The sequence below is a fragment of the Pelmatolapia mariae genome, linkage group LG20 (genome assembly GCF_036321145.2).
Source record: "Pelmatolapia mariae isolate MD_Pm_ZW linkage group LG20, Pm_UMD_F_2, whole genome shotgun sequence".
Lineage (NCBI taxonomy): Eukaryota > Metazoa > Chordata > Actinopteri > Cichliformes > Cichlidae > Pelmatolapia > Pelmatolapia mariae.
The window spans coordinates 21,343,402-21,365,108 of record NC_086244.1 but is presented as its reverse complement, the minus strand read 5'-3'; the positions used below and the strand labels follow the sequence as shown (position 1 = coordinate 21,365,108).

Genomic DNA, 21,707 nt, shown 5'->3' with positions numbered 1-21,707 from the left:
GTAGATCATTTTTGGTGGAATTTTTTTTCGCTTTGCAAATGACGAATATGACAAAATCATACCAGACTGAGATCACAGAAGGCCGCTGCAATTATTACATATTAATAGGGGTCCACTCCACTGTTATGTTAGTCCTGTGTGAATTGGGCTTTAAGAGTGTCAGCAGCTGCAGCAGAGTAATTACATTTTAGAATGCATTGAGCCTTATTATTACTTTTGCAGCATTGCTTTTTATTCTGACCACTTATGGCTTGCACGCTGGACCTCCCAAAGCTTAAAATGGGCCTGTGTTGAAATAATGGAAGTGGCTGGCCTCTCTACCTTCCTGTCTTAAGCACTAGTAAACTAAAGAAAGCTGGTCAGACTAGACCTTATTGTGTCAGTTTTAAGTTAAACTGAAGTTTTGAGGCGTGCACAAACCCTCCATCAGTTAACAGCCTTATCTAAATGTCTATGTTGACTCTGTACACAAGGAGATGAGTTCAAGGCCCTAGTCTGTCCATCATTTTTTTTGGGGGGGGGGGTTCAAAACATTAACTATCCCTTGAAAATGTCTCACATAACTTGCATCCTTTCCTCTTGTCCATAAAGGCTAAGGTGTGTGTGTTTTGTGTCCCTGCATAAAACTTTTTTCACGCCTCATGTTGCTCATTACAGCATTTCCCTTCCTACACAGCAGGGGGTGGTAGAGAGCCATGAAATGTACTGTCAACAGCTATTTCAAACTCTAACAGAACATCTTGGCTTCAAATCATGTTTATACAATCAATCACCAACAGTCACTTTATTTGTAAAACACCTTTCATTAAAATAGGTGGAGCCTGAGGTGCTTCACAGATGACTGAAATTTCAGTAACAGGATGTAATCAATGCTGGAATAAAAGCAATAAAACTAGATTAAAATCTAGGTTAAAAAAAACAAAACATCATAAAGTAAAATTAGATAAGCAATATAAGTACAATAAAGCTAAGCTAATAAAATAGGATCACTGAAAAAGCAGATATACTTAAATGATGCAAGATAAAATGAACTTATTGCTCATTTAAAAAGCTTGTGTAATTTAAAACGCTCCTCCTGAGACACAGTAGGCTGCAGAGTTGTGAAGCATTTGCCTGCTTGATTAAAAAGGCTTGCAACACTTTGTCTGTGAGAGAGAAATGGGCGCTATTTACTTTTTTGATAAAGGGATCGATTTCATGTGAGCCCTAAAGATGAGATCAGTAGAAGATTGCACTTTGATTGTTGACATGGAGTCAGTTTTAAGGAACCCAAATTTTGAGAGCAGTTTCTCTCTTTGAGCTTTCAAATCATTGAATACAATGTTAATTTTATCCTGGTTGAGCTGTAAGAAGTTTTGTTGCATTCAGAATTTGATGTTTAAGGTACATTTAAACAGAGATCAGTTGGTCCTGTGTCCTCGGGATAAACGGCCACATTAAGTTTAGTGTCATCAGCATAGCTGCTGAAGGAAATGTCTGAAAATCTCTGATGGGTAACATGTATTGATAATGTGCAGGATATTTAAGTGTTTTTGGATAACTTATCAATTACAGTTACAAACAAACGTGATTAAAAACACTTCACACTGGTCTAATGTGATCCCTGAGTCTATTTAAAATAATCAAAAGTATAAAAGGCTGCACTCAGGCAAGTGAGAAGTTTTTATGTTTTTGTTCAGTGTTTTTCCACACATGAGAACAAAGGAAAGGCAAAATCATATCTGACTTTAAATCACAGTAAAACGATCAGTATCTTGCTATTGTGCTTTGGATTAGTTTGTCTATGAAACTGGTGACTAAGCTGACTGTATTTCCTCTCGTCGTCCTCTACAGGAGGCTTTGGAGGCCTGTCAAACCAGGATCTCTAAGATGGAGCTCCAGCAGCAGCAACAGCAGGTCGTCCAGTTGGAGGGGTTGGAAAATGCCACAGCCCGGACCCTCCTGGGAAAACTTATCAATGTGCTGCTGGCCCTAATGGCTGTCCTTCTGGTCTTTGTTTCAACTGTGGCCAACTGTGTGGTCCCTCTGATGAAGACGCGCTCACGCTCGCTCTCCACCCTCCTCCTCATCCTCCTGCTGGCCTTCTTGTGGAGAAACTGGGACGCTCTCTCGGGGTATACGCACCGTGCACTGCAGCCCCCGGGATGACCAGATTACATTCAGCACATGTTGCTTTGGTGACAACAAGAAATGTAACTGTAGCTGCAGTCTGCAGTCGGTTCAGCTGGGCACATTCGGAAGCGGCCTGGATAAAGAGCAAGCGTCAGAGTGAAGAAGAGAACATTCACATTTAGGAAGGACAAGACTGTTTACATTTTTAAAATGAACTTTTGTGTTGTTATCCCTCACAGAATGCAGTATTGTACTGTTTTTACCCTTAGAGTTTAATCAATTATAATGTTATTTCTAATAATATTATTTTATTTTCAATGTTATTTTATTCAGTACCATGTAGCATTACACTCCTCTCACTCTACACGAAGGGGAGTTTAGTCAGGAAACTGGGCTGGAGAGCTGCCACAAAGGCCCAGTCTAATTGTAGAGACGTGCAAATGTGAGAATGTGGTTGATTGCCTTTAGGAAGAGAACTCTTACTTAGCTGTGATTAGTAGTTTTGAACCATGGCTGAAAAACCTTCCTGGAAGTTTCACCTTTCTTGCTGTGATGAAATTTGTTCAGATAGAACATTTTGAAGGAATGAGCGTCATGCTGACTTACAATTTCTAATGGCAAAGATCGCTTTTACTTTTTTAAAGTTAAAAAAGAATTGAAAATAGGGAAGATAATGAATGGCACAAAGACTCTAGAGGGGAAAGCTGAGATGGTGTGCCCACCATAAAAACAGCACATGAATACTACAGAGAACATCTGGCTGCTGTCTAGCATCTGCCATATTTGTAACTTGTATACAGTGCTGCACGTTGTCATTAAGAAAATTACTTTCAAAGCAGATTTACTTTTAAAAGCGATGATAAAGGGCTGTTGTCCAAGTAAAATTAGGTTGCCAGGACAATTGGCCTCCCACCCCACCATTATGATGTGATCAAGTTAAGAAAGAAAGGGAGACCACTGGTGCTTTTCCAGTTCTGTCTCAGAACCATCATGAATGCTGCTGCTTCATATCTACAGTGCAAGTCATCTCCACTGCCATGCCAGTCAAATGCACATTGCCTGTATGTGACTTTATACTACTGACACAGTCTCCCTGCGTGTTATCTTTTCTTTCTTTCTTTCTTTTTTTTTTAATGTGCGCACCGTATCTCTATCTCAAGGTGTTATCACCCAGTGCCAAACTGAAGTTAGCCCAGGGATGGCTAAGCACCCAAAAGGTCCAAGCAGCAGCTGTGGCTTCTTTCCAGATATGTCATGAATGTCTTGCCAGAATGTCTTTGGAAGATGCAACTTTTGTAAGGGGGTAATTCGCAATCTGAACATGACCTTGCCTCCAGATGCTCAGTAGTGTGTTTCTACACATTTTGCTTCCATGAGTACAGCTCCTTGGCTCGGCATTCGGCCTCTCTTTTACTCACTCACTTTCTAACCTAGTCAAGGACACTACAAGATGACCTAGCACGTTAACTAGTCTGCACTGTATTTAATGCCAAGAAGCTGATTTCCTAACAGACATTGTGATCATTTGAACTGTACAGCTGCACTTTAGCACACGGATAGATAGCATGTAGGTCAGGCCTTTGATAGAGACTACAAAGCTTGACACTCTCTGAGAAGAGAAGCGCTGATGCAGGTTGAAACTGCTGACATGCTTTTCTACAGGAAAATAAAAAAACAAGGAAATTCAGTGCATTTTTTTTTGTCAAAATGTGAGTAAACTTGATTCCTCTCAAGTTGAACCGCAGTAAACAGATTTATTGATCTGTCAGTGATGTGTAATCAAAGGTACAATAGACGAGTTGGGAGTGAGCTGACCTTTGACTTTAACTTGTCCTTGCAGCAGCACCTCTGATCTTGGGTTGTGTGCTAAACCACTTCAGTGCCTTCTGATGTCCTTTTCTAAGTGTGGAATAAATAAAGTGCATTCCTGACTAATTTATGCACATTCCGTATTTCTTCAAAAGACCTGTTTCCTTTTTATTTATTTTCTTGTGTGTCTGATGCTTCTTCGCAGTGTTGTAGTGGAAAGTGTGCTTTTAAGTCATCTTGCAGATGCGTTTCATGACCGCTAGATGGAGATCGTTTACCTGGAAAAGCCTTGACGTTTCTTCAGTATGAAAGCCGTGCTCAGTTTGTGTGAATGGTGTACTCTAAGGGTGGGGAGAAGAGGTGTGACTCCTTATCAGGAAGGAAACAGGTTCTGAGGAGGGGGTCTTAAATGCCAAAAGTTAGCTTGCAGCAACAGATATTGTTTTTATTACAAACGAGAGATCGGGTGTACCCCCACTTTATTCCACTGTAATGCACCCACACATGGAGCCTAATTCGGTTCAGTGTCGTTTTCTTGATTGAGCTGCACCAAACCGCAGCGGTCACGCCTCACTATGGATATTTGATGCTGACAGTTCTGCCCCAGACTGTGCCTTGTCCCTGCATCCCTGCCAGACCTCATTGTAGCCGCTGGCTCCCTACTCCCTGACGAAAGTCTGCACTTACATGCACGCGCACTGTGTCGAGACTATTTGGCTCATTCATTGTGCTCTGCACTTGGGGGGTCATTATATTGCACTTTATCGGAGCACTTTGCTCCTTTTCTACACTGCCAGATTTGATGCGCATGGCTGTGCGCCAAGGTAAACACGGAGCGCACTTATCTACCCAACTGAAAGCTGCAAGTAGAGACTGGGGGTTGGGGTGGGAGGGTGTGGAGAGAGAGTGGGTTTGTCCCCCAGAGGAGGACGCAGTAAATAGGCACAAGCGATTGCTCGCGATTTAGCATCAACTTTAATTATTTCATGTATTCAGAGATAACACTTTTCTCGGGCTCCCCTGCAAACTGATTTATGCAGCGTCTGACTCACTTGTTGTCTTTCCTCGACTAGGAGTCATTCATTTCTATTCAGAGATGTGAGCATATGCACACTCCGTCGAGAAAGCAAAAAAAGGAGGGGGGGGGGAATGCTAACCATATTCGTGCATTTTTGAGTGGGGGCACATGTGTTGCGTTTGAATATTTATGAGGTAAAACGTGCAAAAGCAGTGTTGGATAGATGTGAATGTCAAAAACCGGAAAGGTGTGCTGATGTGCCCATCTGGTAGCACTTTCACGGTCTTTACCGTGCCGTATGTGCCCAAAACGAAACCCTCCGGATCTGCAGAACTAATCTGAGAGCCGAGGGACTGGGAAGCACAGGAGGTGGGCTTGTGACCCGCCATTAACCCCAAGATGAGCGGAACCACGCACGGGTGGAGACTCATCAAGTGGCTCACCTTGAAAGGAAGATGATCATTATGACTTCATATGGCACGACTTCACATTATGTCTTAAATAATAGTTATTGTACCTGAGTGATTGAAAGGGATCAGGATCTAATCAACGAACGAAGATCAATCACAGCTGACTGGGCTGACAGAGCGCTTTGATGGGACGTTCCATTAAGAGGGAGGCAGTGCCATTTTTCAGGGTTAATGAGTTAACGCCCCATGCTCGCTGCAAAGTCCAGCTTTACTAATATTTGTAATCGAAGAATGCTTTGCTTATAAATAAATATACATATATATTTTTAAATAGCCAGCGCTGAAACCTGACTCAAAATAAGTTTGTCCTTTGTGCGGCGATGTCCAGAAAATGCACAACACCAAATCAGTTGGAACTATTTATTCCTTGTTGTCTATTCTGTCAAGATGATTAAAATATCACCCCGGCGGTGTGGCTCAGTGTGCCCCAGGAGAGTGACTGCTGAGCTGCACGATAGGCAGAGAGGGACAGAGGAGGCAGCCTGAAAAGGAAGCACGACTCGCTTATCGCGTCACTGTGGGTTTAGGCGTTGAGCAGGAAACAGTCTTTCCTCTCGGGTTGTCGCAGTAGGAACAAACACACATTTTTGTCTTTGCTCAATGCACCCCTCGGCACAGAACACGCGGAAACCGGTCAGAAGGAAAAATGCCTCCTTCGATAGAGATAGCCGTCCTGCTTCTCGGCGTCCTGGCTTTGGAGACGCGCCGGAGTGCCAGCGCGCTGCACATCCAACAGGCTTTCGCGTCTCCAAATCAGACCAATAACTTCGTGGTGGATCCAGTGTCCAGAAAAGTCTACCTGGCTACCGTTAACACAATTTACCAGCTGAATGGGACCTTGACAGCTGAAGTGGAGAAGAGGACTGGACCGGTGGAGGACAACCTGTTGTGCCATGCGCCACAGCTTCCCCAGGCTCCCTGCGAGCATCCCAAATCCCTCACTGACAATTACAACAAGCTCCTGAAACTGGACCGGGAGCAAGGGATCGTGGTTGTGTGCGGATCCGTGTATCAAGGCTTCTGTGAGCTCAGAAAAATGGAGAATATTTCAGAGATAGCGGTGGAGTTCCCACCCCAGGGTGAGAAGACTGTTTTCCCCAGCATGCTGAACATCGCTGCCAATCACCCGAACGCATCCACCGTGGGGCTCATCTTCAAAAGCCACGGGGGAAGCACCCGGCTTCTGGTTGGGGCGACATACACAGGGGCTGGAACCCAGTTTTTCCCCAAAAACCACAGCAAAGAAGATCTGCGTTTTGAAAACACCCCGGAGATCGCCATCCGCTCCTTGAACATCAAGGATTTATCCAGACTTTTCACCTATGACATTAACCCTTCCGAGGATAATGTATTCAAGATCAAACAAGAGGTTAAAACCAAAAATAAACTAAACTTCGTACACGCGTTCATCCAGAAGACTTATTCATATATTGCCTTCAATAATGATGCGAAAATGGGCCACAAGGAGAGCCAGCCCAACAGCATCCTCGCGAGGATATGTCTGGACACCGAGAGCCCCCGAAAACCCACCGGGCCAGAGAGCAGGAAGCTCACTGAATCCTACATCGAGATGCCTTTACAGTGTGGATTTAACGGGAACATTTACAACCGGGTGTTGTCCGTGTACCCCACGGAGATCCACGCAGGTGATGGGAAAAGCCCCGAGCCATACTTGTTTGGAGTGTTTTCTAAGGGAGACAGAAAGTCTGCACTTTGCGCTTTCAAGTTTGGAGACATCGAGGAGGAGATACGGCAAGGCCGCAGGAACTGCTCAAACTCTCCCAGCAGCGACGTTCAGGTGCTGGACAGAGTGATACAGGGCTCCGGTTCAGCCTGCATCCAGAAGGGAAACCTTGTGGTAAGGGCGTTGTACACATTTAATTAGGCAATATAAAAATACTTAATTTATGTAATTATTTTGATCTGATTTTAAGCTGCCATGTTAATGAAATATATACATTCTGTCAAATAAAACTCACTCTAAATCTTAGCATAAGATTTGCTGAAAACGAAACTTATTTTACAGATTAGTTTATCCATTTCTTGACATGAAAGTGAGAAAAAAAATAAGTCAGCGTCACTGAGATATTTTCTGCATCATTATTTCATATGTTTTTATTTCTTATCTCTTCGTTATACTGGGTGCCAAAACGTGCTCGTCCAATAAACCTGCTTGAGATTTATGAATCCTCTTGGCCATTACAGTTGTTCAGGCTGCAATAAGATTTACTCCCTCATGTCTGCTGCTACTCTCTGACAGTTTCCATTTATGCTTACGAACAGTTATCCTCTTTAACCCTCAAGCTGTTGACTCGAAGAAAGGATCTCCCATGTTAGGAGTAGATGTCATGATAGCTGGAAAGACCCTCTAGAGCCACACTGAGGGTTGTGGGAAGGGTGAGACTACTCTCATATCCAGCAACTCTCCCCTTTTACCAAATGTGAGGATTGTAAGGGGTCAGTAGTTTACTATGTTTTCCAGTAAAACCCCAGACATTTTTATTTAGTGTGTGCTTCTGACTGAAGTTCAACTCTAAATTTAGCCCAATGTTTGACCGATAAATAGCTCCTCTGTTCCAAGCACAGGATCAAATATTATCATGTGTATTTTATTACAATCTTCCTACTCATACGTGTGTCCTCAAGGAAACTTTAGCATTGCAAAAGCGCTGTCTGATTCACGGTGCCTAACAATAACAAGCAATGAAAGCTTTCCACAGTTTCATAGGAATGCAGAAAATTCCAGATTTTCATTGTGGTGGTTTTGACTGACAGAGTTGAGGTCAAAGGAGACTGTCTCGCCACCACTGTGCTGTCAGGTCAGAAAGTTGCCCTCCTTGCTGGCACTGCCTTGTTTGCTGTGGCCCCGGGGCCACTCCTCTCGTGACCAGTTTTTCTGAATACCATCTCCGGTCGCCCACAAACCCTTTTTGAGATAGACAACTGCTTAGTTCAAAGTGATTTGTGCCCTTTGTTTTTTCTCCGGCTGCAGTACAACCCACTTACCACTCATAGACTAAAGTTAGTCTTTCCTCATTTACGTAGCCGTGGCCGTTGAAATGTGATCTTTTTTGTAGTCGACAGTTTGAAGGCCAACACTGAGGGAAAGCCAGACACAATTTATGATAAGAGAGACGATGCCTCGAGCAGAAGGGCCCGTGGGAAAAGACTCTACAAATATCCAGTGTGCTTAATTTCTTTTTTTTTCTTGTGTGCTCTAAAATATTCAGAGAATTCCCAATAGATCCTGGTGCTCATCCAAGCGCAGCACTAATGTTTTATCATTGCCCACTGAGGATTTGACAAAAGCAAAGTCTTATGAGTGTTGAAGACCCTTATAAGCCCATTTCAAGTATTCACTGAGATGTCTGAAAAGTGATTTAGCAGAATGAGCAACGCCAGTGTGATAGCTTCTATCAGCACTTGCTTTCCACGCTGCTCCTTTTGTGCCCAGCTCTCTCCTTCTTCTAATCTTCATGTCATGCTTCCATATGAAAGCTGATGAGAATTGATCTTTCTCTCTCACTCTGTTTGTATTCTAGTTGCAGCCCGAGCAGCTGGACTGCGGTGCAGCCCACCTGCAGCACCCACTGGCATTACAGAGACCCCTTAGGGCCATTCCTCTGCTTGAATACCCGGGTCTCAGTTCAGTCTCTGTGGACATCGTGCAAAACCACACCGTGGTTTTTCTGGGAACCAGTAATGGACGACTTCGTAAGGTGAGTCTCACACGCACATGAGCGTGCATACACTCTCAGTCCTTGTGATTGAGAACTTTCTACACAAGCTTAACCTCAACCGCTGAATGGAGTTATTATTTTTAATGTAGTTGAGCCCCGAAGCTTGGAAAAACTCTAACATTACAAGGTATGTAGTGCTGCTGTGATGTGGCTGCCGATTCTTACAATAAACCAAACCTATGTGTGTGATGAAACACTTCGAGCCACCACAGGGCAAGCAGAAATGCCTCCTTTTAACTTGTAGATTTTCCCTGCATTGTCACCACCCAACCAACCCCCTCATTCCACTGATCCATGAACCATCCCGAACCTTATGTAGTCCTAATCATAAGTTTCAATATCTCTCAAACTATTGTCTGAGAGATCACAGGAAAGCCAGCGGTTGACGGCTTATGACTCAGGCGCGACATGTGTTGGTGTGCAGTCTAAGCTATTAAACATCTGCAGAAGGTCCAGCTTGTGAAAACCTTTCCTGCCCAATTACCAGCATTCCTTAATTTTGTCTCAGCCACATTCCTCGTCACCCCTGACTGAGCTTCCTAAGCAGCGGATCTGCCTGCATATGCAACTAGCTGCACTTCAGCTGTCTGTGGAAACAACACAAGCTGACTCTGAAAGCTTTCTGACCCTATGGTTTTGCATTAGCCTAGTACCTTTCACAACATTAAACCCATTCTGCTGTCGGGTGTTTTGTTTAGGCCTGCTAAAAGAACTCCTTGTTTTCCTCCCCAGATGAAGGCACTGCTTTAGCCCCAGCTGAGCACGCAGTAATTGGTTTTTGGATGGTTTATAGCGGATGCGCCACATTGGTTGGCATGGTGTAAGCAGCGGTGTGTATGAGCGTGTTTGTGTACGTCTGTTTGCTAGATTGCAGGTCTGACTGTGTTTTTAGGTGTTTGACTTTGTCTGCAGGCCAGTGTGACTGGTATAGTGATTCCATGTGTTTACACAGATGAATGCATACCCTGTGATTACGTGTTACGTGTGTGTGTCGACCTTGTTGTATAGGGTGTGCAGTATTTTGGTGACCTTGGGAAACAACATGCTTTGTGCTTTTATCTTTATGTCTTTCACTGTTTGCCTATGTATCTCTGTGTATGTGTGTGTGTGTGTGTGTGGTAGTGTCTGTGAGTGTGTGTGCCCTCAGGATAGAGCTGTTACAGAGGTTAATGGTGCTGTTAGTGTGTGTAATGTGATTCTGACTGTGAGTTTGGCTCAGACTAAACACAGGGGAACAGTGGTTGAGATTAAGTTAGGCCTCTTTTACTGTCTTTGAGAGAGCCCTCAGTGAAGTAATTTGTAATTACATGCATTTTTTAATGAAGTCTCTCCCTCCCCATTACAGCTGACTTCCATTTTCTGCTTCTCGCAGTGTCCGCTTTTTTTTATCTCGCTCCCTCTCGCTCCAATTTTACTCCCTCAGTGGGTCCACCCCTCCACTTCTCAGTTCATCGCTTCGCCATCCCCTCTTTCTCAGCTCCTCTTTTACTCCATCTCAAATATAAAAGGCCCTTTGATTCATTTTCCAAACAAACAGACTTTATCTCTTTCTCTTTCTTCTTCTTCTGTCTCTCCTGCCCCACCTCTATCAATCTTTATTCTCTCTCCTTTACACCCAGGTACACATTCAAACACACACAGAGTGACACACACGTGCACAGACAGAGACAGAGAGAGAGAGAGAATGAGTGCACAGCAGCTGAGCACTTCTTGGTTGAATAGGGTCTTTCATCTGCATGAAGATAGACGGAGAATAGAGTCAGAGCGACCTGCCAGTACAGCAGGTGTTTTGTTGGCTGACCTGGTGGCTCACTGTGCCACAGCTCTCTTCACGTCTCCTCCTCTCTGCACCTATTGTGCTCCCTGTCCAGGTGTGTGGGCTGCTGTTTACTTACTCCTCGCTGTGTCACTCTACTTATGTGTTTGTAGTCACTGGGGTGTGAGGTGAGGACATAGCACAGCTGCTTACTATCACTAAAAAGCAGGCGAGCTTGTGCGAGCAGATGGGTAGGTGGTGTTATAAAAAAATCTGACAGTGATACTTGCAGGTTGAGATAATGCCTTTCATCACAGGTTAAGCCAATGGTTTACTTAGCTCCTGTCTGTGCTGGTTTAACATTAACCAGCACGTCTAAGTGGGTGGTAATGGTTTTGTCCTATATAAATGTGTGCGCCTGTGCATCTGACAGTGTGTTGTTGTGTTCAGTGGATGGAGAAGTGATACAGCCCGTGCTTGTCACCAGATGCTGGTCAGTTTGCCACTTCCTCAGGATGCCAGGATGTCTCCATTGAAGGGAGGCCCGACAAATCGCAGAAATAAGAGTTTTCACTGTCGGCGTGACAGGAAGTCTCACTCAGCACAGTTTGTTTTTCTGCACAGCTCTGTGTGTGTGTGTGTGTCTGTGTGTGCGTATGTTTGTGCGTACGTGAGAACATGTCGCCTGCTTTATGATCTTGAACTGCAGGAAGGCCAGTGTGCAGATAAATCACTGCTCAGTGGAACGAGATTAGGCACACTGCTTGGACAAAGAGCCCCTGAATTGTATTTGTGAAGGTGGAAACATGAAAAAAATATTTGAAATAAAAGGCAGGAACTAAAATCACTTTACTAAATCTGGCAGTCATTGCTTATACATACATGCATGAATTTAATTAAGACTGAGAGTTTTGGTTACTCTCTTGTGTATCCACGTTAGCTTTGGGGGAGGGAAAGTTTCCAGACAAAAGAATTTAATCTAACATGTTGGCCTTTTAAAAGTGAAGGAGTGAGGCAGCTCAGACAAAAATTAATTTAATCTTTGTCTGGATATTTTTTCTTGATAACATATGCAGCACAGTAACAGCTACAGCATTCTCAGCACCCAAGCACCAGTCCAATCACCCCTCATATAACCTCCTACTGAGTAATTGAGATACAGTCGTGGCAAAAAAAATAATTCTATTGTTTTACATAAAAATAATCTGGTCCTTAACAGGCCTTAAAACTGGGTAAATGCCACCTCAGATGAACAACATAACACGACAGGTTAGGCCAAAAAATAAGCCAAAAGAAGGAGGGAGAGTGTAAAAACCCAAGTACATCCTTACTACTTCCATAGGAATGAAATCAGTCTTTCTCTCATTACCTACAACAAGTCACCACAGATGGCTAGCCCTTCCTTTGCTGTTAAAAGGGAGTTTTTCCTTCCCACTGTCACCAAGTGCTTTTTCAGAGGGGGTCGTTTAATTGTTGGGGTTTTCTCCCTATTATTGTAAAGTGCCTAGGAGCAACTGACTAACTAAAATTGAATTGAATTCAATTGAAGTGAGGGTAAATGGCAGTCAGGTGCTGCTCATCAAGCCATTGTGAGCACCTCTATAAATGCTTAAGGTCATATTGCTAGTCTGGAGCATTCAGGTGTGTGTTAACATAATGCCAAGGAGGAAAGACATCAGCAATGTGCCCAGCAATCTGGGACAGGTTCTAAGCCCATGTGAAATCCACTGGTTCAAGTCCATCATTCTAGAGTGAGAACGATTATTCACAAGACAGTTGCCAATCTTGTCAGGAGTGGATGTTACCCGTTCAATGCTAAGAGAAGTAGCAAAAAGAACTCAAATGCTCCATCTCAGATTCTACAGGTCTACACGTTAATATGTTAAAATTCATGATGGTACAGTTAGAAAAAGACTGAACAAGTATGACTTATTTGGAAGGATTGCCTAGAGAAGGCTTTTCTCTCTAAAAAAAGAACATGGTAGTTTAGTATTGAAAAATTACAACTGAACAAAAAACAAGACTTGCTGAACAATGCCCTTTGGGGACCAGAATGGACATGTTTAGCCATAATGAACAGTGCCATGTTTGGAGAAACCTAAACAGCATATCAGCACAAACACCTCATACCAGTTGTGGCGGTGATGATGTGTTTTGCAACCACAGGACTTGGGCATCTTGAGTAAACCATGAGCTCCTTTTTATATCAAAATATTCTTGTGAGTTAAATGTGAGGCCATCTGTCCAACAGCCAGAGCTTGGCCCAAACTGGTTCATGCAACAGGACAGTGATCCCTAACATGACAGCAAATGTACAACAGAATGGTAAAAAAGAAAAGAATCAAGATGTTGCAATGGGCAAGAAAAAGTGCAGATCTCAACTTGATTGAAACACTGTGGAGGGACCTCAAAAAAGCTGTGTGTAAATGAACAAAAGAAAAATGGGCCAGATTCCTCCACAATGATGTGACAGCCCGATAAAGTCATACAGAAACTTTTTCTTTCCAGTTATACCTCCTAAACGTTTGTCTACAAGCTACAGAATCGTGGGGTGTGCTTCATTTTCACACACTGCAACTTTTAGTTTCATTTTTTTAAATAAAGAATAAAACCACAGAATCTGTTTGTTATTTTACACCTGAGGTAAGGTAAGATTTTTTTTTAAAGCTGCCAAGGACAGGATATTTTTTTTGTCCCAATATAAAAAACCTTAGAAATAATAGAAGGTGTACTTTCTTCTTATTACTGCAGCTATAACCAATAGCAGCGGGCTTCACTATGCCCATTCTAGTCATGGGTGAAAAGATTTTGAGGCACAGTTCGATACTTAATTCAGTTCTGATTAAATATTATAGCCTGCTATATGGGTCTCTCATTTAGTCCTGACCCAGATGTAGCCAATCTGAATCTCATCCTCCCACTCACCCACTTCCTCATCCACTATGTCACTATGTTTTGGCCCTGCCGTGTCTCAACTTCCAATCCCACTCAAATACAACGTACCCTTGTTCATTCATCCATTCATTGTAGGTTTAAACAAACTGTCCCAGGTTTATTCCCTTACGTGACTCACTGGTCGTATTGGGGGAGCTACCTTAAAAGCATGAAGAAGTTGAACTACACTAAATCTACCTTAGGAAGATATCTAATTTGGCCAATCAGCTCAGACTACTTTATAAGAAAGAAACTGGCACTGGGCATGTGATACCACATTTTATTAAAAAAAAGTATAAAAGGATAAGTTCAGGATAAGTAAGGGTAGTGTAAAAACTGTCCACTTATTCACAGGTCAAACATGACAAAAAAGGTTTTTGTAGCAGAAACCAGAATCCAGGTGGGATGTTGTGTCTGGCAGGATCTCTGATTATATATATAGTATAGTGAAATCAGCACTTATGACCTAATGTTTTAAAGGTTAGTTTTACAAATTTATATTCAAAGCATAAAATGCCATAGCCAAGTATTCCAGGAAGCTGTAGGTCAACTTAATACTTGCCTTAAAAAACAACCATCCATCCAGGCAGAATTTATTTTCGCTGTAAACCACTTTGGATCATTTGACTGGCCAAAAGAGTTTGATTATTGTGGAGAAGCAGCGGTCCAAAGTTTTACACAGCACATATCCAAAAGACTTCTTGAAACACTATACACCAATGAATGTAGCTGAACTACCAGCAAGCTATGATTCCTGAACTTAAACTAGTTTAATTGCATGTAGTGCCTTCATGTCATTCTTCACCCCCAGCGCTGCTCACTGACTCTTTATCTGTGTTGAATTTATCTGCACACAGAAATGAACATGGGTGTCAGTTACTGTTAATATCTGTGTCCTGTGAGCGTCACAGCTGTAACTGTTTCCCATATAAACATTATTTTACATTTACATATTATATTATTTGATATTGTATACAAGTATGGCTTCTGGAAACACATTTTAAAGATGAGATACGAATTACCACACAAAAAGTCCAGAGTTCCAGTGTCCTCCATTTTTACCACAGTAAACTTACCATCTAACAATAGACAGTCATCGTGGCTGCTTATTTTACTGCACCAGCTGCTGATTTAGATTTCATATTTTCAGTTGGACCGCTGGCAGACAAAAACTGTAGACTGCCAAATCATCTGACATTACACAAACAATAAGACACCAAAAATATGGTGCAATAAAAATCACACAATCAAGGTTGTCTGTACATCTCGGTGCTTGCTACAGGTGGGCGTAGTCTCCAAGGAGTGATCACGATGTAAAAGTTTCATTTGTGTATCTCTTGCCAAACACAGACGTGGGAAAAAACCTGCTTCTTCTGTGGTATTGCTGAGCAAATGACTCGATCTGCTCAATCAACTGAAAAGTAATGTGGTTGCACTGAGCAGTTGTGAACATATGAGAAACTCTTCTGCATGAATGTGAAGCAAGAACTTGGCGCTCAACGTCTTATTTTATTTAATTGCACCACTTTGCATGTGGTTCCAACTCTGCAATTCAACATGCGTGTCTCTCTTTTTCACAGCTGACTCTGCTACCGAACATGACCACAGCCAATCAGTGGATGCTGAAGCTGCGAGCCAACGAAGCAGTACACCACATCATGACCTTCGATCCCAACGACAGCAACTTTCTTTATGTCATGACCTCTCATCATGTAAGGATATACCTGCTGCCATATCAGCACGTAGCGCGACCATAATAACCACAATGAGACCTCACGAATGTCACGTCCTGTACATCCTCCTTAACTTCACTTAACAGAACACTACCATATTTGTGGTTAAGGCAGACATGCATGCAGACCTACATTATGCTTTCAGAACTGCATTTCAAAGCCAATTTGTTTGATAACAGTTGGGCTTAGGGCGGGATATGGCTGCACCTCTGGCCTTTATGGTTTCTGCACAGTGACAGTGCATCAGGTTGTTAGCTGTCTGTGCTGCTATTAAATCTCTGTGCTTCCTGTCACAGAAACAAAGTTTAATATGCACACAGAAAATACGCTACAGCTCCTTTTTAGACTTTGACAAAACTGCTGCATGACATTTTTTAGGTAACATTTGCCGTGACATTGTTAAGATTTAAATTAAATTTGGCACTATTATTGGCTGGCATTTTTTTTAGCTGTAACCTTTAAATGGATTTACATTCTGAGACTGGCATTTGCTTCCTAGGTTCAAACTGCCTATCTGTGTTTACCTACAGCGTATTCTTATTTGTTTGCACTGCAAATAGATAAAGCAGCAAAAAAAAAGAAGAAAAAAAGATGGTTGGTAGCCTCAAGAAACTTAAGGAGATGTACACTGCACGTAGGAGTTTACAAATGTGTAATTACATTTTCTGAGATTGTTTTATCTGCTTGATTGTAAGCGGATGTCGGTGAAATATATCTGCATTTGGAAAACGACAAGATCAAATGTCTTTGTAGGAGTTATTTAGGAAAGACTGTTTGCAGTTATTATACATTAATAAACACTTTAGATGTCATGATGTGTTTACTGAAAAATTGCATGACATTTATTCATTTCTTTCTGCCGTCAATAAGTGTTGAATGATGACATGCAAAAGTTATGTGTGAGCCTGTAAGCTGGTTTTCATTATGGGCTTATTATATTATATTCATATTTCGTCTGGGTGGTAGTTTAAATCCTAGAGACTCGAAATTGCAGTGATACTCTTACACTGTAGCAGATTATCAAAATTCTTGAGGAGGATCCTTCTTAAGTTCTCTTAACAGCCGTCAGCATCTTGGTAACAAAATCGGTTGTTTTCCACTTTTTGGCCACCCTTGAAGATGATTGTGTGCTCATGTTTGCTTCTGTGCATTGATGTGCAGATGCTGAGAGTAAAAGTGGCAGATTGTGATCAGTGGAAGAGCTGCAGTGACTGTTTGGGAGCAGGTGACGCCCATTGTGGTTGGTGCACACTGGAGAATAGGTAAGAACCACAGCACGTACACACATGCACGTACACACACAAAGACACAGTCTCTCCTTCTGTTTCTTTAACTGTCATCCTCAGACTTGTTTGTCTGACCCTCCCAGCCTCTCCTTTGGTGCCAGTTAAGCATAATTCAATCAAATTATCAGACGCTCGGTTTCACGCACACACATGCCACATGCTTTTTGACGTAAAGCAAAAATCTCTGCTTTGAAAAAGAGGTCAGCTGTTTATATGAAAGGCGCATCGATTCCAGAATAGACTGATGGCACAGAGCAATAACGATCGTTGGTCGTTTTATTACTTGAAGCATTTGCATGAATCAAACCCACTGAGGCTTGTTTGCTTATTTTCATCATTCTCGTTTTCAGTTTCAAAATGTCGCCCAGCTGAATGAGCAGTGGCAGAAACCGAGTGTGTTTTGGGGTTGGAAGAGTGTTGTTGGATTGAGCAGAATTGATTTGCTTTTCATTAGGCCGCAGACTCGAGAGTAACATCATTGTTTGGAGCGCTCCCCTGGTTCTTTAGTTGTTTGGGGAGGGAGTGACAGGCTGGGAGCGCCCAGTGAGGAGTGACTTGGCTGAAGTGTAACTGTGAGCGAGTGAGAGTACACTGTGATTAATGTGGCTCTGTCAGGACTGGCTCTCTGGCCGTGCATTTACTGGCTTTCGGGGAGAATATGTGTTGTGTCGAGCTGTGTTTGTTTGCCGGTTGTTTGTCTGCGTGCGAGTTGCTTGGTGATTAAAGCAGATCAGGCGAGATACCGAATTTTGTGATGAGCTGTGCCGCGGCTCTGGAGGCTCTTGCATTGCCAGGGGCCATTCAGAGCTGGAAGAGTGGAACTGATGAGTGTTATGTGTTTATGTGTATGTGGTCAGACTGTCTCACTGTCATCTCCCGGTCTCCTCTCCTTATTTATCTATCTGTCGTCTCTTTATCCCAGTCCCTTTCTCGCTTCGCTGCATTTTTTTACCCTTGTGATTCTCGCTGTCTTCGGCTTGGGTTTTTTTTTTTTTCCTTTTCCTGCCCTCGTATTTTCCAGTAGCTTTGTGAATTTAGCCATCCCTCTCTAAACCTCCCTCTAGTCCTTGTCTTCTACTCTCCCAGTGCCCTTGTCCTCTTCTCTATCCCTCTACAAAGGAGCGTTGATTGTGATGATGGTGGTGGGAGGGAGAGCGCACACTGGTTCTTTTGACAAGGAAATGTCAAAGTGTGTAAGCCTGTGTGTAAGTGTCAGCGTGAGTGTGTGACGCTGTCTGGCTAACGGAGACCAGGGAGTTGATGTCATGAGTGTGTGCGTAATTTTGATGCACTGTTTGGCCAGTCATACTGGCCGCTGGGTTGGCGCTGTGGCCCCAGAGCCCAGGGGATCAGGGAGTTGATGTGTGGGGGTGGATGGTTTCCTCTATCACCTCACTGTCTCATTCAACTACAGACACTGAGGACGGTGGGGGGAGTCAAGATCTCACAATCTGTGAAGCCACCACTGTCTCTGTGGGTGCCTGCTCGATTTTATGCATGGCGCTGACGTCTCTCTGCACGTCCGCGTGTAGAGTGAGCATGAAAACATATCTGTTCGCTTGTTGGATGCTCCATTGTTGTCTGAAGAAGAGAGCTAGTTCCTCCACCAGAGATAAAGCTCGGTCCTTGATCACTCTTTTCATGCTGGTGCTGGTCTAATCTGCCGCATGTCACAAGAAAGCACTTAAATATCTTTATTTGAATCAAATTATGCATCACACGCAGTCTTTGCTGTTCACAAATTATCATGCTTATCTGCATGTGCTTATCTCACAGCGACTTTTGTGTGTCTGCCTGTATGTGTTTGTGTCTGTTTGTGCATTTAGAAGATGTTATGTTCTCCTCATATGTTCTCCTGCTGTTTAACAGTCTCACTGACGTTCAGACACTTAGGAGGTGATGAGTTTTCTCAGGTCATATTTTAGCTGCATATGTTGGCTCTGTTTATTTTAAGGAGCTGTTTGAAAAGCTTTTAAAGTCAGCGGGCTGCAGTGGGGCTGATGATGAGTGCGTATGTGCGTACCTGTTGTATGTTTATTTGGTCTTCCAGACTGTTAGAGAAAAGAAAAGTACTTTGAATTAATTTCTTCTCACTGCTGCTCTTGATCAAGTAGGTGTTTGAATTAGCAGGTTATGTACTGTTTGCATCCATTTTAAGAAAGAGTAAAAAGATACGATCTGAGCAACTTGGTGCATTTTATAAGCCAATTGTTTCAGCTCACATGCTGGTTTGCTGATGATCACTTGAGACTGTGAGTCTGTAAGTTTCCTGGATGCGTGCTTCATTTCATACCAACTGGTATTTATGAGCTATTCAGTACTTATAGATACAATCTTGAGTTTACTGGATAAAATAAACAAGGAAGATGCCAGATGTGATCTTAGACAGAGAAGAGGATGAAGAACTAAATTATCAGCTAAGATGTACAAGTTTGCTTAGAAAGATGAATCCATAAAAGATTGGTACAATACACAGATGCGGTCTTATAGGTCTCATAATCAGGTAAATATAATCTCAAATGAGCAACACAGGATACATCACACAGTGTCACTTTTTATTTAACAAAAACTAAAAGAAATGCAGAAGCAGTGTGAGAAAAATGAAATGCACTTGAATATACTGGAAGTAATTCTTTTTGGTGTGACTTAATCACTCTCTCACATTGTTGTGGAGCAATTACTTTACATCGTTGCTTCAGTTCATTGAGGTTCATCAGTGCACAGCTTTCATAAGGTCTGGATTTTGACAGAGCCATTGCAACACCTTGATTCTTTTCTTTTTCAGCCGTTCTGTTGTAGATTTGCTGCTGTGCTCGGGATCATTGTGCTGTTGCGTGACCTAATTTGGGCCAACTTTTAGCCTTGTTGGCCCAAATTAGGCCTCACTTTTGACTCTATAATATGTTGGTATACAGAGGAGTTCATAGTTGACATAATGACTGCAAGGTGCCCAGGTCGTGTAGCTGCAAAATAAATCATCACCCCTCCACCACCATGCTTGACAGCTGGTATGAGGTGTTTTTGCTGATATCCTGTGTTTGGTTTTCTCCATATGTGGCACCCTCCGCTAATATGGCCAAACAGTGATCTAACCCTTCCCAGACTGATAAGCAACAGCAGTTGCTTATTTAAGGACATTGTTTTCCTCCTTGGCATTGGCAACTGAGTGCTTCACACCAGTAAATTGCCAAAACATTTGCTTTCATAGAGGTGCTCACACTTGCTGATGATCAGTTAAATCGAGTGTATTTGATTAGCAGCAACTGCTCCCTACCCTCTGAATTCCTGTGGAAGCAGTGATGGTGTACTTTTCACGCACCATTTCTGCATTTTTTCTGAATTTTTATTCAATAAATAAAGACATGGTGTAATATGTGACGTGTTGTTGGTCAGGATGGAGTTTCATCTTATCATGACCACATCTGCTAATCAGTTTGAAGCAGCAGACAAATAAAATGCTAAAAATAGCTGTCTCAGTCGAAAAGAATTCTACAAAACCCAAGCAATCAAACAAAATACAAACATTGGTTTCATATAGTTAATATAATTGGTGAAACTATCTGTAAGCATTTTATTTTAATTTCTGAAGTCAGGCATTTTAAAATGGAAATCTCTGGGGATTGATTCGCTTCGAGAGCCAGCCTCAAGTGGCTACTGATGGAAATGCACAAGAGGCACTCCAGCCTCGGATTAATTTTTCAGCCCTGGAGGTTTGCACTTGATAATGACCCAAATGGAAGTTGTTTTATTTCATAATCTCAACATATATGAATGATTACTGGCAACTACAGGTTTGTAATAATAATTTCAAAGACATGATGGGAGCATCACACCTCAGTACCTTCTGACTGAAGAGAGTATTGACTATTGAGTAAAATGCTATCATGCTAACATTTCCACAGTGACTTGTATGGGCAGAAATCTGTGCCATCAGAAACTGAATTTGAATAAGTTAAATTTGAATCTGAATTGTAACTTGAATAAAAGCTTTTGAAAACTGAATTTGAATTAGTCTAATCTGAAATTGAATTTATGGTTTGAAAATGATCATCACTAAATTGAAATTGAATTTTATATATTGAAAATGAATTCATTTGCTTTGAAACTGCATTTTATCCTTTAAAAATTCAGCTCTCGAATAATTTCAGTTTCACTCTCACCATTCAGCTTCAGTTCTACAATTCAATTTCAGTTCCAAAATTCAGTTTTTTGGAACTTACTTCCGGTTCTGGGTCAAGCGCAGATTAATAGAACTACGTTTTACTAGTGGACCGAAAGTGTTACTGACGGGATTCTACAGCATCTTGAGCTGAATTAAGACTTCAGAAGTCATTCGTCATGTCGAATGACCAGCGGATAAACTCTCAGGTTGGTAATAAATGTATTACATGTATAAGAACAAGCGTCATGTTAACAATTGATAGCCGTACAATAACTTTTATGCTTATTGTAGCTGTTAGCTAAAAACGCTAATTTAGCCTAGTTTGCCCTGGATTTAGCTTTGACAAACAAATATGATCGACTGTTTCTAGTAGAAATCCAAAGTTGTCATCTTGTACCCTGTCAGAGCCCTGTATGCTTGCAGAGACCCCTACAGTAGGGAAACATGCAAAACAGCGTCCAAACCTTTGTATTTCAGCTTTATTTATGTCTTACACAGCATCCCAACTCTTTAGCTAACTTAATAACTTTAGCTAAAGTGAATAGTTAGTCTAATTCATTAGTGCAGCATTACTGGATCACCTCCGTTTGAAGTGATATGATATGTGACTATCACTGTGTTTAACTATCATAATAATTCTTAGGGTACTGAGTGCATGCTTAGTTTTTTTTTTTTAAACATACTGCT

General features: G+C 42.2%; 2 protein-coding genes across 9 annotated transcripts in view; both read left to right on the top strand.

Moving 5' to 3' along the window:
- The window catches only part of tmcc1a (transmembrane and coiled-coil domain family 1a), a 46,636-nt gene extending 42,589 nt beyond the window's left edge, over window positions 1–4,047 (top strand). For all 8 annotated transcript variants that reach the window (XM_063463245.1, XM_063463243.1, XM_063463244.1 and 5 more), the window contains one exon: window positions 1,834–4,047. In XM_063463245.1, coding sequence (XP_063319315.1) covers window positions 1,834–2,148 — 315 coding nt within the window. In that variant the 3' untranslated portion in view covers window positions 2,149–4,047. The remainder of the gene's footprint in view (window positions 1–1,833) is intronic.
- Window positions 4,048–5,904: 1,857 nt separating this feature from the next.
- Window positions 5,905–21,707, top strand: part of plxnd1 (plexin D1) — a 75,399-nt gene continuing 59,596 nt past the window's right edge. Inside the window, exons 1-4 of the mRNA XM_063464796.1 lie at window positions 5,905–7,267; window positions 8,952–9,128; window positions 15,420–15,551; window positions 16,734–16,834. Coding sequence (XP_063320866.1) covers window positions 6,056–7,267; window positions 8,952–9,128; window positions 15,420–15,551; window positions 16,734–16,834 — 1,622 coding nt within the window. The 5' untranslated portion in view covers window positions 5,905–6,055. The remainder of the gene's footprint in view (window positions 7,268–8,951; window positions 9,129–15,419; window positions 15,552–16,733; window positions 16,835–21,707) is intronic.